We start from the raw sequence: 20,041 nt of genomic DNA on the forward strand, positions 1-20,041 counted from the left end.
CGTTGGCTTCCACAATCTCCGAACCGCAAACGAACAAGACGCGCGTTGGGATTCGAACTCGACGTTCTTGACGGACCGACGCTGGACACAGGATAGGCATCTCCCCCGAACGTTAGGCTCAACGTATGCAGTAGCCCTAGACCCTAGTGGAGGTTGGGCAGCACTATTACCATTGTGCGTCCGTCGACTCTCTCTGCATGATTGGTGCCGAGCGATCATGACGCCACCAGGTTGGGAAGGTAGTCTGCGACCAGAAACGACGTCCAGCCATGTTGAATATCAACGTCAAACTCAATTTCAAATGCGCTTTGGAATCGTCTTGCATCTCCTTATTCGATCTCAACACGCGCGATTGATCCGATCGTGCTGGGTGCTGGGTCGTCGTTCCATTTCAGAAAAGGGGGTGCTCTCTCCCAGATGCCTGCGATGGCAAGACCGTTGCACCACCTCGCGATTCCATAGTGCGCCTTTGCTCGGATCGCAGCCTCGACCGCGCAACTTGCCACACGGCCTTGATTTTGGATACCAAGCAAGCGACCGTTCGTGGACCCCGGGGCACGACATGGATCTTGGCAACTTGTCCGGTTAATTTCCGGACGGCCACAAGCGATGTTTTCGGCAGGCCGCGCGACGCAGCCGACAGCGCCGACAGAGGCCAAGGCGATAGGTAGGCGTCGAAGAACCGAGCATGACCTCATGTGGATCGCATATGTAGCATGGCTGAATGTGGGCAAGAGCTACAAGGCCGGCGACGATGATGAGGATGCGAACGAAGGGTTTACACCTGTGGCTCCATCGCGGCCGCCCGCCGGTCCAGTCGCGCTGCCCACGCCTGCGCGTCGTACCGAGGAGCCGCGGGCTCTCGCGCCGAAGCGGCCTATCGTTCCTTCTAAGGTCGACAAGCTCTACGAGATTGACCATGGAAAGGACAAGGACAACCTCTTTTACGGCACGCTCAACGCGGCCGACGTGCCCCGGTACGACGAGCTCGCTAGGATTCCCCCAACGAGCCTTCTCTCTTGCCTAGGTACCACCTCTTCAAGCGCAAGCGCGACTTGGACGACGACGCGTCACTGCGCTACTTTGACGCCAAGCACACGCTCTCAGCGCTGTCCCTGCACCTCCCACGCGTGCGTTGCGAACGAGCCAACGCCGATGACGGCGTTGCGCCGCCCTTCCTTGCGCTCGAGCCGTATACGCCGATTCGCGACGAAGACGCAGAGCTCGAGAGCCAGCGGCGCGAGGCGCGGGTGGTGGCGCAGAACAAGCACTTCAACGCCGCACTGCGCCAGGACCCGTCCAACGTCGGCCTCTGGCTCGCCTACATGCACGTGCAAGCCGACGCGCTGGACGACATGAAATCCAAGACCAAGCAGCGCGCGCTCCTTCTCGAGAAGCAAGTCGCGATCTGGTCGCGCGCGATGCAAGCCAACCCCACTTCCGACGAGCTCTTGCAGCTGCAATGGTTTCTCTGCATGCAGCGCTCGGACGAAGCCGACATCATCGCCGAGCTCGAGCGCAGCGTGTTGGCGCACCCCGAGCACGCGGACGCATGGCTGCACTTGCTCCAGCGCAAGCAGATGCAGTTCAGCGCCTTCTCGGTCGCGGCGCTACGGGACCTCTTTGCCCGCATGATCCAGTCGGTTCAAATGTACGTGTTTTACGATTTAATTCTTTCCCAATGGTCTGTAATGACATCGACATTGGTGCTGTAGGTGCTCGGTGGCGTCCGACGTGCGCGACGCGACGCTTGTCCATTTTGCGACGCTTCTCTGCCGCATGGAGGCCCAGAGCGGGTACGTAGAGCGCAGCATGGGGCTGCTCCAAGCACTCCTCGAGCTCAACGTCAACTATCCGTCGCCACATGCAACGACCGAGTTTGCAGCGCACTGGGAGCAACATGGTGGCTCTAGGTGGGGCGAGCGCGGGCTCGATACCGGCAACGTACGTACGTCGCACCTCATTTCGAACGATCCGATCGCGTTCGTAGGTGCCACCTCTCTCAACGGCGCTGCCGTCCATGGAGACGTTTCTCGCAAGCGTCCAAGAGCGCAGCGAACGGTCGCTGGAAGCGTCGCAGCCGCCTCTGCACTTGCGCAAGCTGCCGCACCATCTGCCCGAGAGTGCAGAGGATCGCGGCTTCGATGCCCTCTATGACGAGAGATCTTCGTCCAAGCGAGAGGAGAACGACGACGGCGATCAAGACGAAGGCTATGTGTGGAGCAACATCCATGGTCACCGCGTGCGCATCAAGGACGCCGAAGACGCCGCCGAGTACGAGCGTATCTTGCGCGAGCTTCGGTCCGACCAGCCACTGGTCGACGACATCCTTCCGTCCAATAAGAACAAGAAGAAGGCAGCCAACACCCACGTGGACGAACGCCTTGCGTACGATCGGCTGCGCGACGACAACGAGCACGCGATGTTGCTGCTCGAAGAGGACTTGCTCGCGGCGACGCAGTGGCGCCCGCTGCGCCCGAACGACCCCGCGGACGCACCACTGTACCTACCCTCCTGCACTAGTATGGAGATTGAAATGGACTGGTATAGGATCGACGCGCAGCCCGACCGTGTGTTGCTCTTGGACGAGATCCAGCCCTTTTTCTTCACCGTGCAGCCGACGATGCACGTGCAGCTCTTTCTCGCACTCCTCGCACAAGTCGGCGTACGCCCGAGATTTAGCGCGCCCGAATACATGTACTCGGACGCGCTGGATGCAGATACGACTGCACTCGAAACTCTCTGCGCTGCCTTCTTCCAAAGCGACGCACCGCCGCCGATCAATGCGCGCGATATGCTCGACACAATCCTCCACGACCGCATCGTCGTGGCGCGCGACACGCTCTTGGATCCGTCCAAGCTCGAGTACGCGCGGCGGCTTCTTCTCCGCGGCTACGCGCAGCTACAGCGCATCGACTGCCTCGTCATGGCCCTCGACCTCGAGACGCATGTTGGACGACATCTTGGCGAGTATGAGCCCGCGCGCACCTTTGCCAAACACGTGCTGTCGCGCGAAACCTCGTCGTTCAGGCTTTACGAGCGCTATGCGTACATGGAGTGGCGCTTCGGCAACGACAAGATGACGACGCGCATCTGCGAAAAGACAGCGGCGTCCGCGGCCACGACGCTCGAGATCCACCGCTTTGCGTACTGGCGCCTTCGCCTCGCGCTCAACCAAACGGACGACGGTAGCTGCTTCTGGCAGTGTATCTACCTTCTCTACGCCGCGTACGACCCGACGTACGCTGCTTGATCGATGCAATTGCACGCGTGTTGACGATCACGTAGGGCCGAGTCGCTCTCGAAAGCCTGTAAACGGCTTAAGAAGCAAAAGACGCCTTTAAGCGCGCTGCTGACACCGACGATGCAGGCTCGTTTGCGCCAAAGCACACAGCGAGACGTTCAAGCTGCCTTGGATGTGCTTGGCACCGAGACGCAGGCGACCGCCAGTAGTGTGCCCATTGCGGCATTGTGTCTCTACCACGCACTGCTGGTGGAGTTTGTTCTTGGCGGGTGTGCGCGCGAGCTCCTCCTCACGCGTCTTCGCACATCGCTCGACGCTCTTGAAACAGCATCACGACCGGGTCAAAAAAGAGATGATGAACCGACGGCCGTCGGTGTCACGCGCCAGTGGTTTCTTGCAGCGGGCTTGGACTTGCTTCTCCGCGCCGGCGCCTCGCCCAAGCTGTGGCGCCTGGGCACCCACTTGGCCGTCTCGGCGGTACGAAGAACCTCGTGTACGAGTGAGATTGCTGCACGTGCCGTCGAGTAGGTGCCATCGCAGTCGGTGTTTATCTCGCTCTTTGTGGACGCAGAGAAGAAAAACACGATGGGCCAACAAGTGCGGCGGTTCGTCCAAGGCGCGGTGCAGGCCGCGCAAAAGCATTTTGACGCGCCCTCGCCCCAGGTACTTTCGTCGGTTGACGACTTTTTTGTTGACTCTTGCAACGGTAGCTCTGGCTGCTCGCGCTGCTCGCAGAGCTGTACCGTGCGGGGCCGAGCGACGCGGCGTGCTGTGCGCGCCACGCGTGGGGCGCCGTCGCCATCCAGCGCATTCGCCAGGTCTTTGAAGATGGTCTCTCCCACGCAAGTTGGCGCTCCGAAGGGTATGCGTTCTCTTCCGTCTCGAGACGCGTATCGAATGATCGCGTAGGTGTGCGGTGCTTTGGCGGCTCTACCTCCGCTTTGAAGTGCACGTGGGGTGCGTTGAGCGCGCGACCAAGGTCCTCTACCGCAGCATCCACAAGTGTCCGTGGTCCAAAGCGCTGTATCTGGACGCGATCCGGGTGCTTGGCCCGTACCTCGACACCGCGACGCACGACGAAATCCTCGGATGGCTCGTCGCCAAAGAACTCTATTTGCGCTTCGAGAAGGAAGACTAGAGCACGCGAGGGATGAAAATGGCCTTGACGTGCGCCTTGTACGTGGTCCAGTCGTCGCCGTACTTTTCGTGGCACGCGGCATCGTCACGGAAGGCGCGGTGGACGAGCAAAATGGCAAAGTAAATCGCGTAAAAATACACCAGGAGCGTGCCCGACCCGCAGTACGCGCACCACGCCTAGAGCATGCTGAGGTTTTTGATATCCTTGAAGTATGGAACGTACCAGGCCCATGCACCAGTCGCCCGTGTAGTTGATCTTGCGGGCCATGCCCCACCAGCCCGAGATGAGCAGCTTCGTGCCGCGCTTGGTCGCCAGGAACTTGAGGTGCGCGACGTTGGCGCCGTTGGGGTCGGTGCGGAACGCATCTTTCTGCGCGTTGGCGCCGCGGAAGATGGCGTACCCAAGGATGTTGAGCGCAATGATGGCGGCGAGACTCGCGGCGCTCAGGTGCGGGTCCCGGTCCACGAGGTAGCGCGCCTGGAGCGTGTACGTGAACGGGACCCACATCATGTCGCCGAACGCGAGCATGTAGCCAAACCCGTCAGTTGTGATGTCCATGGTCGTCAAGACGCACTAAGAGGCAATCTGAGGTTGATACCTTGATACAATTCGTACCTTTTCATGGAAGAGCGCGTCCCAGACATAGAGGTTTTGGAAAAAGACGACGCTGGCCATCGAGAGCGTGACTTCGCCATGGAGCTCGTACTGCTTGGCGAGCAAGCCGAGGTTGAGAACTGCCCAGCCAATCAAGCCCGGCCGGAGCTCGCAAAAGTACTTGAGGTCGAACGTCTGCGTGAGCGCGCTGCGCGGGTTGAGCTCGCGGCCAATGAAAAAGTTGAAGACGTGCGACGGCGACGACCCTTGCTCGGCGCAGAGCACGTCGTTGGCGCGGAACGAGAAGAGGTAGACGAAGATGCTAATGGCGCCCGAGAGGAGCATCGAGCCGACCGCGAGCTGGAGGTAGTGGTCGTAGACGTACGAGAGCGGCGTGACGTAGACGTGGAGCGCCGCCGCCGCCGCCATCGAGAGCCAAAAGCACACGTGGCCGTTGACCTTGTACGTGAGGCGCGTCTTGGTCGGGAGGAGCACGCCGTCGTGGTACGCGCCGGGTACAAGCCGCTCGAGGAGCACTTGGAAGCCAAACCAGCCAAAGACGACCGCGATCGCATTGGCGTTGACAAACTCGGAGGCTACGATCGGCGCCGTCACCTGCGCGTAGAGCTCGGCAAAGTCGAAGCGGTTGTCGACGCAGTACGACGCGTTGCAGCCGCGGACGAGGAAGACGACGACCGCGGGCAGGATGAGCATGATAAAGACGGCGCCGAGCGGGCCGCCAAACTCGTAGCTAAAGGCCTTCTTCGCGGGCTCGGGGCTAGCGGCCGGCGCGGCCGCCACGCTAGTCGTCTGCTTGCGCTGGTGCATGGCCAAAGCGGAAATGGACTGGCCGGCCTTCTACGGGCCATGATTACGTCGCTCGCGTCCGGTCGCTCATCACCAGTATCCGGATGCTGGACGAGGTGGCTAATCGCACGCAACACGTAGCAGCGTGCACGACTGTCTGTGATGAGACCCCACGGCCCCGTGCCCTCATCATGCCCGGTATACAAGTGCCTATACAAGTGGCGTACAGCAGGGCAATGATTAGCGCCAGATGCAAGCGTCGATGCTCCAAATCTTAACGCGAGAGCCTACAATGTCTATTTACACGCAAGTAGATGTCCATCGTACTACAACAGCACTGTCAGTGATGTGCCAAGAGAGCCCAGTGATTCACTGGGCTTCCTTGACGCGACAAGCTTGCATGCAAGCAGTTGATGAGCTCGGGAAGCCATATCCGGATAATGTAGCCAATGTGAGAGTCCCAAAAGACTCGGTGGGGCCGCTGATATCCGTGCTCGTAGGTATTATCTCAAGCGCACTATCCCGAGACAGCGACGTCAACATGGAGGACATGGGCCTCTGGTGGTTGGGTCGCGCGGACGCCATTTACCTTTGCGCGCCTTTGCAAGTACTGGAGCCCAACTGGCTTAGCAGCGTGCTCGGCGGCTGCAAGCACTTGGGCTCCTACCGCTTGAGGGGCCTGATTGTTTGCCCCGGTCACCGTCCAAAAAACTCGGGTGACACTACTGATGATGAAGAGCCGACGCAACCAGTTCAACGAATGACACGCAGTCGATCCAAGACGAACGAGGTGTCAGAGTTATCGTAGGCGTAAGCCCAATACGACGCGTTGCCTAATGCTGTTGCGGACCTTGTGGAAGGGGTCGCATGAGATCGTGGTGGAACACGCACAATGATTGATCCTCGTAGCGTCAAGGGCATGTCCTTCTTGATGGCGTTAACGATAGGAAGATGCACGTTGGCGTGCTCACAGTGGAAGAGGCTCTTACGGGAGTTGCCAGGGAACGGTACCGGAGGCAAGGCCTCGACAAGAAGATTTTGGTCGCTGCGCTTTCTCTTACGAGGGAAGGGGACGGACTGGGACTTTTCTGCCGCCATCGTGGCGAGACAGGCTGCGTGGGAGCGGTCGTAGAGGCCGCCATCACGACGGCGTGCAAGAGCACATGAACCTGGGACGCCCCATCTCCATGTCGCTGCCACTTCGCGTCGGGTGCCTGCGGTCGACTCCATCGCAGATCGTGAGGTCGGGCGTCGTCTTCTCCAGGAAGCAGTGGCCATGCTTGTCAATCGTGATGCAGTTCATCGTCGGGTTGCAGTCGGAGCGTTGGATGCTGGACGAGCTTTGTGCCTGGATTTCACGCACGCGCGGATTGATTCACCTACGGATCCGATGATCTGATGGAAAACACGCCGTATGATTGGTGGAATTTTTTTCCGTGTGGCCCCTGCAACCAATCAGTGCATTTACGACAATTCACAACGGCCAATCACCGATAGTCCTTTCAACACACTATTTACGTCGCTTGACGTATCCCATACTATTTCCGTGCCGAGCCATTGCGAATCGCTCGTCTTGGCCGCAGCATGCTCGCGACCCGCCACATCTCCGCGCTGCGGGGCACAATTCGTCGGTCGTTCTCCGTGCTCAACGGCATGTCGGACGATCTCTTGATCAGGTAGCACGTTGATGCTTGCGCCTACGATGGGCTCAGCTGCTTGCGACAGCATGAACATGGGCCACTCGATCGGTGGCACGTCGCAAGCGAGCTTGGTCGAGAGCCTAGTCAAGGCCGGTGTCCTCACGACGCCGCGTGTGCAAGACGTATTCCGGAAGCTAGATCGCGGCGACTTTACGCTGCACCCGTCGCCACCCGAAGACACGTACGCGAACCGACCGCTCAAGATCGGGACCATCGCCACGATTTCGACACCGCAGCAGCACGCGCAGGTACTGCCTACGCCAGCTCGATACACTTGCACATCGTTTGCGCCGAATGGCGTAGGTCATTGAGCTGCTCGAGCCGCATCTCCAGCCAGGCCATCACGCGATTGACGTCGGGTGTGGGTCGGGCTACCTCACCGCGGCGATGGCGCTCCTCGTCGGTGACGCCGGGCGCGTCACGGGCGTCGACATTGTGCCGTCGCTCCTCGAGCTGTCGCAGCGCAACGTCGCCAAGGCCAAGCTGCAATCGACGATTGCGTGGGAAGCGAGCTCGGGCACGTCGTCGATTTTGGCACCCGGCGTCACGTACGACTGCATCCACATTGGCGTTGCTGTTGAGAGCATGGACCATGTTGACGCGCTCGCGAGCCAACTCAACCCGAACGGCGGTCTCGTTGTCGCCCTGGGCTACGCTGGTGCTGAGCAAACCCTTTTGAAGGTACCGCGAGTAGCACCTACTTGGCATTTTCCCATCTTCTTGTGCTATGTAGGTGTCTAAATCGGAGGCTGGCGAGATCACAAAGCGTGCGGTCATGAGCGTTCTGTGTCAGCCGCTGTTGAACGAGGCCCCCGCCGCGCTGCCACCACCGGAAACTCGCACGGACAAGCTCCGCCGTGTCCAAGCTGAGCTGGAGGCGTGGAAGGAGGCGTTTGAAGCGACGCACCAGCGCGCGCCGACGCGTGATGACATGCTCAACGACGCCGTCTCCAAGGAGCTCTTTACGCAGTTTGCCCGTCTTCGCAAATGATGAGAGATGCAGCAATCCTGTGCTTTTCAATACAGTGTTTGAAACAGTGTTTTCGCAAGTTGGAACGGTCGCCAGAAGAAGATTGGGGTACATGAAGCGGTCCCTGCGGAAGCTGGGCGGCGACGCGGGGAAGGCGCCTCAGCCCATGGCCGCGGCCGATTCCATTTCCAATGACACGGACGCGTCTCTGGCTTACTGCATCAAACGTGCTCGGTATCGCATTGACCCGATGTGTCTAGGCGACCGACGCTGAAATCGCGCAAGTCGTTCCGGGACCTCGTCCCCAAGCGGTCGCCGCCCAAGCAGCACGAAGAGTACGGTATTTATACAAGCGTTTGATCTTCAATGTCGAGGTTCCCACCATGGGATCGTAGAAAGGCGTCGTTGAAAGACGAGAGCTCGGCCAAAGACACTATTGTGGCCACGTGAGCACTCCGTGTACACGTTACGGAGTCAACATATTTGTGTTAGCGAGTCCAAACCACCTCCCGGCGCACAAGACGGCGCGAGCACATCGCCGCAACGGCTGCAACGCAACAGGTTGCGTCGTGAACCTTAGTGAACACGATGTCGAATGGATTTACGTAGCCCGTCGAGCAAGTCGTTTCGCAACATGCTCTTTGGCAAGAAGGATCCTCGTAGGTACGTAGGAAGTGTTGCAAAGTTGCCAAATATATCATGCTTCTAGTGACCACGCCCCATCCGCCGACGCCAACGGTATGTGCGGTCGGTCGACCTCTTTTTCGGCCGTCTTTAATTTAAAGAGGACCCTACCTAGCTGCCCGAGACGAAGCTCCATTGCCGTCCGCGTATACATTTGATATGACGGCGGTATGTGTTGAGACCGTATCTGCTCCTTCGTAGGCTAAGCATGGCAGCAACACACAACGACAGCGACCCAGCGTACACACACAAGCCTGCATGGCATTTTCACCTTACCCTAACCGCGTAGCTCAACGCCGAGCGCGACATTGACAATGGACAAGAACGCCGGTACTCCTTGGAATCTTACATGGGAATATAGCAACACAAAGCTAGCCGAATCGGACCGCCAGCCGCTGCATCGTGTGCGTAAAGACGCGGGCTCCGCGGTCCTTCGAAAAGTCACGCCACAGAACCAGCCCGAAGTGCACCTTCTCGGCGACCTCGTCGGCGGCTCAGGCTTTGAAGCTGGAGTCGGCTACGTGTGCAAGTGGCGAGTCGACTATGGCGAGGCGTGGCAACACGTGTGTGGCAAAGAAGTTGGCCAAACCCACGTCGACACACCGAGCACCGGCGACGATGTCATTTGGGCCCATCCCATCGATGTGCTCTGGACGACCTTTTCCATGCAGGTGAAATGCCACGAAAGCTACCGCTCTGGCTCCGAACGAGCTGTGGTAGGGCTGGCCGCGACTGCTTGTCCAAGTGTGGACCGTCGACGAGCACGGTGGGGCACACGTCTGCGGGTACGGTTTTTCCCACGTGCCGTCGTCGCCGGGGCACCACCTCGTGACGATTGGACTTTGGCGCCCCTTGGGCTCGGAACATCAAGAGCTGGCAGGTAGACGGCTCGACTGTCGCGAGGCGTGTGCGAAGAGAACTGTGGTTAGCACTCTTTTTGGGCCAAACGACGGAGCTTCTCTGCGACGACGTCGTGTTCAACAGCGCGTGGGCAGATCGGTGCCGGCTTCGCACCATCGCATCAGGCCAGGTACGGCACAGCAGCGTGGACCGTTCTGTTCCTCATGTGTCCCAGGTGCATTTCGAGCTCCACGTCATTCTGCGCCACTTCGCCGTCGAGGCATTCCGCTTTTAGATGCCTGGATAAGAAACAACAAGGTTTCGAATCCCATTTGGGGTTGGTGTGGATATATATAGCAAAAACTAGCAAACGTGTGTCCATGTCGCTTAGATGAGGGCGGCGCGGATAAGCTCGTCAATCTAGCAAATGAGAATGGTCAGGAAAATGAATGCGGGTCTGAAGGCGGTACCTTTTCCCACTTGGACCCCGTGTAGTCCTTGAGGATCGCGCCCGACTTGTAGATCTTGAAGGTCGGGAGCGCCGAGACGTTGAGGTCCATCGCGAGCTCCTCGAACTGCGTCGTGTCGAACTTGGCGAACGTCACGTCCGTGAGCTCCTTGGCCAGCTTGACGAGCTTCGAGTGCACGAGCTTGCAGTTGCCGCACCACGGCGCGCTGAACATGACGACGGTCACGTTCTCGGCGTCAATGAGCTTGGCAAAGTGTTCTTCGCTTTCAACAAGGACGAGGGCGGACATGGTAGTTGGTGGGTAGGCGTCAAATGGCAAACTGAGGTTATTCCCTGGTGTCCTCCTCGTATATATGGATTTGTATAGTATACAGCAACCAAATTCGTGCGTCGCGGCCTTTCTGAAGTGCATCCGGATACTCGACAGCGATGAGTCGCGAACGTCATGTCGCGCCATCCAATCCCAGGTTGTCTATACTCACGCCACTGCACACCCGTCACTATGTATTACCTGAGCTATATTACCTGTGCTGTGTACCGTCAAACGATCCGCCTTTACCGTCCCATATCAAAATGTCTTTGGCCAGGCGCGCACGTCAACGTGGCATGTAGACAGATCATGATGGCGGGATACCCAAGCATATCATTGCGCTGCTCGAAACTCCCATATTGTTTTACCTATTTTCGTCCAGGCCTGATTGACGATATGCAAAGTTGATTGACGATATGCAAAGTTGCGTGCAATTAGATTACTGCCAGCATGGAACGCTATCGGAAAGATCGCGAACCGCGCGATGGTTCCCGAAGTCTGGAAGTAGCTACACGACCGTGTCGGTGGCACCGTACATGGCCGACTTGCCGGCGCGCGTCGGTGTCATCGTGCGCAGGAGCTTCTTGTAGCCTTGCTTCCGGCTGCGCTTGTGCTCCATGCTGGAGCGCATGCGCTGGAGACTCGGCGACGCGTACATGGGCGACGTGGACAGATTGTCTTTCCCGCGCGTTTCCTTTTGCGAATGGTAGACCACCATCCCCATCTAGTCGACGCGTAAATGAGATTTGCTCGATCGAATATGGACAAGATGTCGACGTACCACAATGATGAAGAGCGCAAACCCATCAAAGATGGTGAACGCCTGGGACGCCTTGGGGCCCGCGATGAACGGGATCATGTACAAAATATCGGTGAGCGGGAGGCAGACCGCCGACGAGATGACGAAGAGCACGCTGCTGCCCTCCTTGAAGACGTACATCATGAGCTAGTATGCAGACATAAGACGATCGTGCCCATGCGATGACGGTCAACTACCGTGTTGAAGACGATGTTGAAGAGGATGTACTGGAGAAACGTGGGGAAGATATCGGTGGAGCACGCCATGTCCGTGTCATGGAAGGTCACGTTGCTGCCAAAGAAGCAGCTCGTCGCCGACTGTAAATACGCGGGAAACTCGTGCCAGTCAACGGCCGGGTCGGAGAACGCGGGCAACTATCTTCATATGTCAATTTTGCGCACAAGAAACACGAGAGAGACGCTACCCGAATCGTCCACATTGTTGCGATTCCCCAGCACACTTGATATGTGCTGACCCAGGCGTTCGCGTACCAAATGTCCAAATCGACGTCCTTCAAGCCAATCTCCTTGTAGACTATACACACACAAGATTTCTCGTCGGGTTGCCATAAAAGGAGCGTATGTACCATTCGAGGTCGCAGCAGGCACCATCGAAAAGACATAGAGGAGGAGCCAGCCAAACGACGGATCTGGCGAGTTCAAGGCCACTTCGCCGCGGAAGATCGGAATCATGCACACGAGCGCGCCGTAGAGCACCATGGTGGCACCGATGATGTGCGACCGCTCGTAGCGTGTTTGAAGAAACACCATCGACAGCAGCATGTTGAGCGGTAGCGTCACTTGCCCAAGGACATTGGCCAAGTTGCCGCTAGTACGACCGCCACGTTAGTAGATGGTGCTATCGAGGACGTTCGAATGCGGTACCCAATGTGCGGCATCGGCAGCGTCGCGAGGAAGCTGCTGGCCATGTCCAAGAAGGCCATGATCGCAAACTTGTAATGGGGAAAGGCGCGCATCTCGGGCGTAATGTCGTCTAGCAGTACCGCATAAGGCATCCTTTCCAGAGCGTTCGGATGGAGAAACCTGTTTTACGGAGCTTGTAGATCACGATGGGCCACGAGATGGAGAGGAACGAGACGGGGCAAATGATGTTGGCGAAAAACCACAGGAACGGTGTATACTCGTACGTGATGCGGCTAGTCGATTCGCATGAGCGACCCAGAGACTCGAGTCCACAGGAGGAGGAGGATGTACGTGTTGAGGACACGGTCGATGCATCGGGCCAGGACGAGCGCGACGACGGCAAGCACGAGCTTGGATTCGAGCACGAGCTCCCGCAAGCCCATTCTGCTTTCGGGTATGGAACGAATTGGCCACTGATCTTCGATGCGGCGACGAAAAGTGCAAAGATATCTTAGACTCGCACTCAGTATGCCAAGATCGTCACACGACCGTTGTTTGTTCGCAAGCGTTGCCACATCGCCCGACGAGGATGATGCGACCGACGGCGCTGGTATCTTTGGCGGGGTTTGGAGCCCCAAAGGAGCAGCATGTATTCCTGACCCCGCTTTGTTCAAGCTTCAAAGAGAACACCCTCTCAGCTCTACTACCATGTGATACCTGATGGGATCTACGGTAGGATGCTTGCGATAGAGAAGACAAGGCGCTTTCGCGCTATAGAGACCAGAATTGGAAGATTCTTTTGGTGGATCCAAAGGACCTTAGACGTGATCTTCCTGCGCGATCGCGCCGTAGGTGCCGCCCGAGTAGGACCGCTGCTTGGTCTGCTTGATCGCTCGCTTGTGCTGGAGGTTGCTCTTGAGCTTCTGGACGCTCGGCGACGCATACATGGGCGACTTGGTGACCCGGTCGTTGCCCGTGCCGCGGATTTCCTTTTCGGAATGATACACGAGCATGCCCATCTAATCGAGTCAGTTGAGTGTCCTTGCCGCGAGCCGAAGGGGATACGTACGACAATGATAAAGAGCGCAAAGCCGTCAAAGATCGTAAACTTTTGCGACGCACGGGGACCGGCGAGGAAGGGCACCATGTACAAGAGATCCGTGAGCGGGAGGCAGACCGCCGACGAGAAGACAAAGAGGACGCTGCTGCCTTCCTTGAAAATGTACATCATCAACTACGCAAGCCATACAAATAATCGTCAAGCGGGCGTGTCGAAGCGCGATCAGTACCATGTTGAAGGCGATGTTGAAGACGATGTACTGGACGTAGATGGTAAAGATGCTGCCATCGCACGTCGACGTGACGCCGTTGAACGTGACCTCGTTCCCAAAGAAGCAGTTGTGCGCAGCCTCGACGTAGCTCGGAAAATCAGCCCACTCAACCGTCGGGTTGGAGAACGCTTGGATCTAGTTTCGCAACGAGTGTGAGACAAAGCTACGAAGAGTCTGGCACCGTACGCGGATCGTCCACATGGTCGCGACGCCCCACAGAAGCTGGTACGTGCTCACCCACGCGTTGGCATACCACACGTCGAGGTCGACGTCCTTGAGGCCGATTTCCTTGTACACTAAGAAAGACAAAATAAGAAACAAATCAGAAATGAAAATGGAAAGCGTACCATTGGCGCCAGCGTTCGGGACGCACGAAAACACAAAGAGGAGGATCCAACCCACGCTCGGGTCCGGCGAGTTCAAAGCGACTTCGCCGCGGAAGATCGGAATCATGCACACGAGCGCGCCGTAGAGCACCATGGTGGCACCCATGATGTGCGCCTTCTTGTACGACGTCTTGAGGAAGAGATGCGAGAGAATCATCGTGAACGGAAGGTTGACTTGGCCAAGCACGTTGCTGAGGTTCCCGCCAATGTGCGGCGTCGGCACGGTCGACAAGAGGTTGGCCGACATGTCGAGAAAGGCCATGATCGCAAACTTGTAGTGCGGGAACGCCTTCATTTCCGGCGAAATGTCGTCTAAGTCGCACGTCAATCTCATATTTTACATACGACAAAGACGGAAAATGCGTACTCGTGTAGCGCAGCTTGTACCACACGACGGGCCATGCGAAGAAGAGGAAAGCGATCGGGTTGATAATGTTGGAATAGTACCACAAAAATTGTACGAATTCGTACGTGATGCGCCTAGAAAACCACCAGAATTATTTTCATCGCGTTGGAACAACATTGTCGTACGTGTTGTAGACGCGGTCCACGCAGCGCGTGAGCACGAGCACGAGAAGGGCAATGCCGAGCTTGGACTCGGACACGAATTTGGCGACGCCCATGTGTCCTTCCTGGTGCAAATTGGCGACTGCAGTCGCAGTTGAAGTACCAATTGAGAGTAATGCCCAGTGAATCGAGTATATTAATTTGCGGTCGCCATACAAAACAACAGATATCTTTGGTTGGTGCCATTTTACAAGATGGTGCCGGCTCTTTTGGATTTCACACCGTGGGATTTGATTGGGACCAGACATTAGCGTCGGCCACGCAAGGTGAAAAACAAAAATGGAACGTTCCGACGTGTAAAAGCACGGTGTCGACCACCGCCGCGATGCCATTGGCTACAGACCTGGATACGATCGGAGGAGGGAACGGTCGGTTCCCGTGGCACCTTCTGCTACCGATACCTTTGCTGGAGCGAGCAAGGCGAGCGTCATAACTAAGCGGATTAGTGCTGCGCAGGGCTGGCTACTGCATGCCAGCCGCCTCGAGTGTCGCGGCGAGCGACAATTCAGCGCGCCTTTCGTACGCAGCTGCGGTACAAGTAAGCGCGACGATAGCCAGGTGCGGCGCACCGGTATGTCGACGCAGCAAGGGCCATAAAGGAACGATGCGTCAGGAAACTCAGCTGCGTCAAGTGTCACTGTGTCCAGGACACCTTGCAAAACGCCCGACGAGCGAGCTGGATCGGCTCTTCCTCTTTTGCGCCAGATCTTGAAGCCAACGAATGCAATGTACACCGTCACTGCCCTCGTCGACTCGGCGTGCGTGTGTAGTCCGATTGATTGTTACATGCCGTGCTCGCACGCAAAAAACGTTTGTGTTCAAGTCAAAATATTGTGTATTGAACAATTGATAGTTCACTTGGCACTCTAGACAATATTGTCGTCGGTTGCCGCAGCCGCGCCGTACTTGGACCGGTGCGGCGACGCGAGCTTCTTCTTGAAGGCCGGGATCTGGCGGTAGTTGCCGGTGCGCTTCCCGCGCATGATCTGTGCTTGACGCATGCTGGGCGACGAAAACATGGGCGACTTGGCCAGGAGCTTGCCGTCGGCCGTGTCGACGCGCTCCTCCTTCTCCGAGTGGTAGATGAGCATGCCAATGATGAGGATGAAGAGCGCAAAGCCGTCAAAGATCGTAAACGACTGCGTCGCTTGGGGCCCCGCAAGGAACGGCACCATGTACAGAATGTCCGTGAGCGGGAGGCAAACTGCCGACGAGACGACGAAAAGGACACTGCTGCCTTCCTTGAAGATGTACAGCATCAACTGCACAATCCGTCACATGAGCCCATGCCTCGACGACGAGGACAATAATGTACCTGGTTGTAGACGACGTTGAAGAAGATGTAGAGAAGGAACGTCCCAAAGACGCCTTGGTCACACGCAATCGTCTTGCCACCAAACTCGGCGGGATTGCCCAAGAAGCACTCGTGGGCCTGCGTGACGTAGTGCGGAAAGTCCATCCATTCCACGGGCGGGTCGCAGAACGCGTCAAAGCGGATCGTCCAGATCGTCAAGAGGCCCCAGCCCACTTGGTAGAAGCTGACCCATGCGTTCGTGTACCAGATGTCCAAATCGACGTCCTTCAAGCCAATTTCCTTGTAGACTAGATGCATCCAAACCAGAAATCAGACGACAGAACGCGTTGTGGCCAATGCGTACCGTTGGAGCCCGCGGCCGGAAGAAGGCTGACAATGTAGAGAAGGATCCAGCCGGCGGTCGGGTCGGGCATGTTGGCCGCGGCTTGACCTTGGAAGACGGGGATCATGCAGACGAGGGCACCGTACAAGACGAGGACAGCGCCAAGGATGTGCATCTTCTTGTAGCGCGTGGCGAGGAAGATGAACGAGAGCACCATGTTGAACGGCAGGTTGAGCTGGTTGAGCGCGTTGGCGAGGTTGCCACTACGACAAAATTTTATGGGTCCAAAATCGAGGAAAACAAAGCAGACAATACCCAATGTGCGGCGTTGGGAAGGACGAGAGGAGGTTGTAGAGAGTGTCAAAGAGACCCATGATCATGAATTTGTAGTGCGGGAACGCGCGCATTTCGGGTGTGATTTCGTCCGTAAACCACATTTTGTACCTGCAAATCACTCAATTTGAGCACGCGATTCGCGCGTAAGAGAGAGGTTACCACACGACGGGCCACGACGTGACAATGTACGAAATCGGGCAAATGATGTTGGCAAAGTACCATAAAAAGTCATTGTACTCGTACGTGATGCGCCTACGACGGAGGATGTTGAAGATACATTGATGAAAAAGCGAGTACGTGTAGTAGACGCGGTCGACGGTCCGCGAGAGGATCAAAATGACGAGCCCGACCGCGAGCTTGGACTCGGTAAACCGCTTCCACATGTGTGCACGACGCTTGCAATTGCCAAATGCACCGGAACGCGCGGGATGGTTCACGTGTGACACACACTTTCAATTTAGACAAAAAAGGGTGCGTTGCATGTTGCAGGAGGCGTCCACAGACGACCATTTGCCGAGCGACAGGCGCCGTCGATGGAACCATCAAGCACCTGCCACCGTACAGTCATACTCGAGTACATACTACGTACTTGGTATCAGAGTACTACTAGCCCTGACGCCACACAACAGTCGCGTTCCTTCGATTTTCGGTCGTGCTACGCAAGGATACAGACTCCTCTCTCGGTGCCCTTGCGAATAGTGCACCGGCACCCACAGCTCGACCATTAAATACGATGTAAAATGATGCAGCGTCCCGCACACGATGCAAGACGCATGACGAGGGCAGCGTCTTGGCGCGACCGTGTACCCCGCGAAAGAATGCGGGATACCCTTTTTCGACATTTCGTTTTGTGTGGCGTAGCCTGCTCAAGCTTGGAAAATGCATGTGGTCTCTCAAGCCAAGATGTTGCTGGATCGCTGGGCGTTGAAGGTCGGCGCCAACTTCAAGCGTGTGTGATTGGAGCCACTGTGTCGACCGTGCGAGGGCTAGGCGTCGGCTCGTTATGGAACCTTCGAAATCATCGGAGGCGCGGCTTCAACACCACCTCTTGCGATACTGCATTGCCGTTTTGAGCGCATTAAATCGAAGGCGTCGACGCGTTGGAGTGTTAACTGCGAGCTTGTCACCCCCACCATCGAACCCTCCTTAGCATTGGAGCAGGATGGATAGGCAGTTGCTTTTTGCGTGTATACTGGTGATAGCAGGTTCATCGTAGTTTGCGTTGATGACTACAGTTTAGTCTGCTCTCATAGTGAAAGGGTGGCGAGCAGGGTGCAGAGGGACGTCGTCTTCGAGTTTGACGGGCTCTGGCTCGTCTTACCAGTGCTCGAGCCACGTCCACTACAGTGTCGTGAACGGGTTGGTCTCAACGATGCTAAAAATCCCTACTAGTACCTCCAATAGCATTGGCGCTGTGAAGAGAAGAGTGGAGGACGATATGTGGGACCCAGTAAGTAGTGGTGGTGCGACCGTAGAGAATCGTGTCGCCAGTACCAAATGGGCTTGCGTAAGGAAAGGGCTGGAGCAGAAATGCAATACAATGCGCGATGCTGCCAACTGGCAGCCGCACGAGCCGCAACCGATCCTCACCGCCCTCACTCGCCAACAGCAGAATTGCAGCTGGACAATTTCATGGCGCGCAGGCTTCGAACTTGTGCTTGGTCGCATCCTTGACGGTTTTCAGTCCTTTTTCCCACGGACAAACTCTGGCGCAGAAGGGTTCTTAAACCGTCACTGGTGCACGAGGGAGGACCCAAGGACTTCGCACTACCCAATATCCGGCGCGGTGTGGGAGTCGTTGCCGGGTTGACACAGCGCCGACACGAGATCGTCGTCGACCAAAGTGGCTTGAATTGCACTGCAAGTGGCATATATAGCTGAGCCTGGAGCTCCTCCGGTCCTCTGGTTGCTGCGTCTCTGGCAGCAAGAGTGTTTGAAGCTCAAGATGACGACGTGTAGGCGATCGTACAGGCGTCTAATGCTTGTGTCTTATTTCTTCTATTACAGTAAGTTCCTTTACTCGGCGGCAGTCTCAACGGGCGCCGTTGCCTGCGCCTTGAGCGCAAGCTTGCGCGCCTTGGTCTTGCTAATCGGCTTCGAGGCCGGGTCAAACTCTTCGAGCACAATCGTAAGGTGGCTGTGGGGGCGGTGCTTGATGCCAGAGCGACCGCGACCCATGATCTTCAGGCGCTTCAAGAAGAGGCCCTTGTTGACAAAGGCCTCGGCGACCTTGAGGTTCGAGGGCTCGATGCCAAAGTTGATGTCGGCAAGGTTGATCGCGTTCTGGACCGTCTTCTTGACAATGGCGGCCTTGCGCTTGGGCGAGAAGTGCATCTGCGTAAGCGCCTCCTCGGCCGGCAAGCCGCGGATCTGCTGCGCGAGCAGCGTCAGCTTGCGCGGGCTCACGCGGATCTCCTTCTTCATCGTGCGCACCGTGCGGAAGTTGTCCGCCGCATCTTCCAACGACGGAAGCGCAATGTCCTCGGCGGCCGTGGACATGGCACGGAGCGTCGGCATCATCGGCGCCTTGAGCGAGAGCGCAGCCATGCTGCGGACCAAGGAGAGACGGCTCAGCATCGTCGTCGTCGTCGGGGAAGGAAAATGCAAAACCACAAAACAATGGACGGGAACCAATCGATATCCGGATGTCGATATCCGGAAATCACCGAGCTAAGAACACGATGTATCATCGCGTTGGGTGCTGGCACTTCAATTCTACTAGCCGCTCGCAATGCCATCGTAGCTCGCCACCTTCCATCAGCCTGGTCGAGCCTGCACGTTTGCACGAGGTACACTAGCTGGAGCTGCCACTGCACCCATGCTCCATGGACCGTTGTGGGTACGCTGAAGCTTCTTGGTCCCGTGCCAGCGATAATGCTGTACCTAACCTGCAACGTTTCGGCTGTCGGCAAGATGGTCGGATCGCCGTTCTTGGCCATGGCGCTCACCACAACGAGCGACCGCATCACATAGCAAAGACCATCCGCTCTTTGGTCTGTCGGCGATGTCAAGGGTTCGACGACGACAGGATGCATGTACTAGTTTGGATCATTCTTGGCTGGTCGCTACGTCTCGGACAGCACTGCTGCATTGCAATATGCATGACAAGGTGGTCCTGTCGCTCAAGAGTATTCTTGGTGCTTCCTAGGCGATGCATGCATCATCGGGACGAGAGGCTAGTTTTTGGGATGGTCTTTTTTGTATGGCATAGAAAGAGTGAGAAGTCGCGATGTTAGAAGGGTGCGGTGCGCTGATTGGTGGAGTTTTAGCCAATCGTTGACGACGCACACCACTGGAGCCGATTTAAAGCGTGATCGAATTAAAATGCGCTATATTGAGGTTGAATGGAATCCAGTCATTTTCGGT

The 20,041-nt window shown here is 57.1% G+C and overlaps 9 protein-coding genes across 9 annotated transcripts; 3 read left to right on the forward strand and 6 right to left on the reverse strand.

The window, feature by feature from the left end:
• Positions 1–609: 609 nt before the first annotated feature.
• SPRG_00417 (hypothetical protein) lies at positions 610–4,189 on the forward strand (the record flags this gene model as incomplete). The annotated part of the gene is made up of 10 exons (XM_012338516.1): positions 610–667; positions 716–977; positions 1,028–1,651; positions 1,716–1,944; positions 1,991–2,502; positions 2,551–3,240; positions 3,289–3,721; positions 3,773–3,907; positions 3,955–4,062; positions 4,154–4,189. 10 exons carry the CDS (start codon positions 610–612, stop codon positions 4,187–4,189), a joined length of 3,087 nt encoding a protein of 1,028 aa, XP_012193906.1.
• A 139-nt stretch (positions 4,190–4,328) lies between these two features.
• On the reverse strand, positions 4,329–5,806 carry SPRG_00418 (hypothetical protein; the record flags this gene model as incomplete). The annotated part of the gene is made up of 3 exons (XM_012338517.1): positions 4,329–4,558; positions 4,605–4,955; positions 4,998–5,806. Coding segments are annotated over 3 exons (1,340 nt in total), but the record flags the coding sequence as incomplete, so codon positions are not given.
• A 1,544-nt stretch (positions 5,807–7,350) lies between these two features.
• SPRG_00419 (hypothetical protein) lies at positions 7,351–8,523 on the forward strand. The gene is made up of 4 exons (XM_012338518.1): positions 7,351–7,459; positions 7,509–7,731; positions 7,787–8,164; positions 8,217–8,523. The coding sequence occupies exons 1-4, from the start codon at positions 7,368–7,370 to the stop codon at positions 8,472–8,474; spliced, it is 951 nt and encodes a 316-aa protein (XP_012193908.1). The 5' UTR covers positions 7,351–7,367; the 3' UTR covers positions 8,475–8,523.
• Positions 8,524–8,538: 15 nt separating this feature from the next.
• SPRG_00420 (hypothetical protein) lies at positions 8,539–10,272 on the forward strand (the record flags this gene model as incomplete). The annotated part of the gene is made up of 13 exons (XM_012338519.1): positions 8,539–8,657; positions 8,714–8,788; positions 8,849–8,899; positions 8,946–9,014; positions 9,063–9,116; positions 9,163–9,191; positions 9,253–9,283; positions 9,339–9,377; positions 9,427–9,467; positions 9,513–9,808; positions 9,858–10,017; positions 10,067–10,167; positions 10,213–10,272. The coding sequence occupies exons 1-13, from the start codon at positions 8,566–8,568 to the stop codon at positions 10,270–10,272; spliced, it is 1,098 nt and encodes a 365-aa protein (XP_012193909.1). The 5' UTR covers positions 8,539–8,565.
• Positions 10,273–10,293: 21 nt separating this feature from the next.
• On the reverse strand, positions 10,294–10,804 carry SPRG_00421 (hypothetical protein). Its single transcript, XM_012338520.1, has 2 exons — positions 10,448–10,804; positions 10,294–10,397 (listed from the first exon to the last, which is right to left on the reverse strand). The coding sequence occupies exons 1-2, from the start codon at positions 10,733–10,735 to the stop codon at positions 10,365–10,367; spliced, it is 321 nt and encodes a 106-aa protein (XP_012193910.1). The 5' UTR covers positions 10,736–10,804; the 3' UTR covers positions 10,294–10,364.
• Positions 10,805–11,164: 360 nt separating this feature from the next.
• On the reverse strand, positions 11,165–12,885 carry SPRG_00422 (hypothetical protein). Its single transcript, XM_012338521.1, has 8 exons — positions 12,770–12,885; positions 12,599–12,711; positions 12,440–12,548; positions 12,142–12,383; positions 11,980–12,089; positions 11,753–11,929; positions 11,538–11,702; positions 11,165–11,480 (listed from the first exon to the last, which is right to left on the reverse strand). The coding sequence occupies exons 1-8, from the start codon at positions 12,859–12,861 to the stop codon at positions 11,265–11,267; spliced, it is 1,224 nt and encodes a 407-aa protein (XP_012193911.1). The 5' UTR covers positions 12,862–12,885; the 3' UTR covers positions 11,165–11,264.
• Positions 12,886–13,196: 311 nt separating this feature from the next.
• Positions 13,197–14,778, reverse strand: SPRG_00423 (hypothetical protein). Its single transcript, XM_012338522.1, has 7 exons — positions 14,667–14,778; positions 14,503–14,615; positions 14,097–14,447; positions 13,936–14,045; positions 13,708–13,884; positions 13,488–13,652; positions 13,197–13,437 (listed from the first exon to the last, which is right to left on the reverse strand). The coding sequence occupies exons 1-7, from the start codon at positions 14,756–14,758 to the stop codon at positions 13,237–13,239; spliced, it is 1,209 nt and encodes a 402-aa protein (XP_012193912.1). The 5' UTR covers positions 14,759–14,778; the 3' UTR covers positions 13,197–13,236.
• Positions 14,779–15,524: 746 nt separating this feature from the next.
• On the reverse strand, positions 15,525–17,075 carry SPRG_00424 (hypothetical protein). The gene is made up of 6 exons (XM_012338523.1): positions 16,973–17,075; positions 16,835–16,927; positions 16,655–16,783; positions 16,361–16,602; positions 16,018–16,304; positions 15,525–15,964 (listed from the first exon to the last, which is right to left on the reverse strand). The coding sequence occupies exons 1-6, from the start codon at positions 17,056–17,058 to the stop codon at positions 15,569–15,571; spliced, it is 1,233 nt and encodes a 410-aa protein (XP_012193913.1). The 5' UTR covers positions 17,059–17,075; the 3' UTR covers positions 15,525–15,568.
• A 1,558-nt stretch (positions 17,076–18,633) lies between these two features.
• On the reverse strand, positions 18,634–19,285 carry SPRG_00425 (hypothetical protein). Its single transcript, XM_012338524.1, has one exon. It carries the CDS (start codon positions 19,250–19,252, stop codon positions 18,692–18,694), a length of 561 nt encoding a protein of 186 aa, XP_012193914.1. The 5' UTR covers positions 19,253–19,285; the 3' UTR covers positions 18,634–18,691.
• Between the last annotated feature and the right edge of the window lie 756 nt (positions 19,286–20,041).

Source organism: Saprolegnia parasitica (assembly GCF_000151545.1).
Source record: "Saprolegnia parasitica CBS 223.65 unplaced genomic scaffold supercont2.1, whole genome shotgun sequence".
In the NCBI taxonomy this organism is placed as follows: domain Eukaryota; phylum Oomycota; class Saprolegniomycetes; order Saprolegniales; family Saprolegniaceae; genus Saprolegnia; species Saprolegnia parasitica.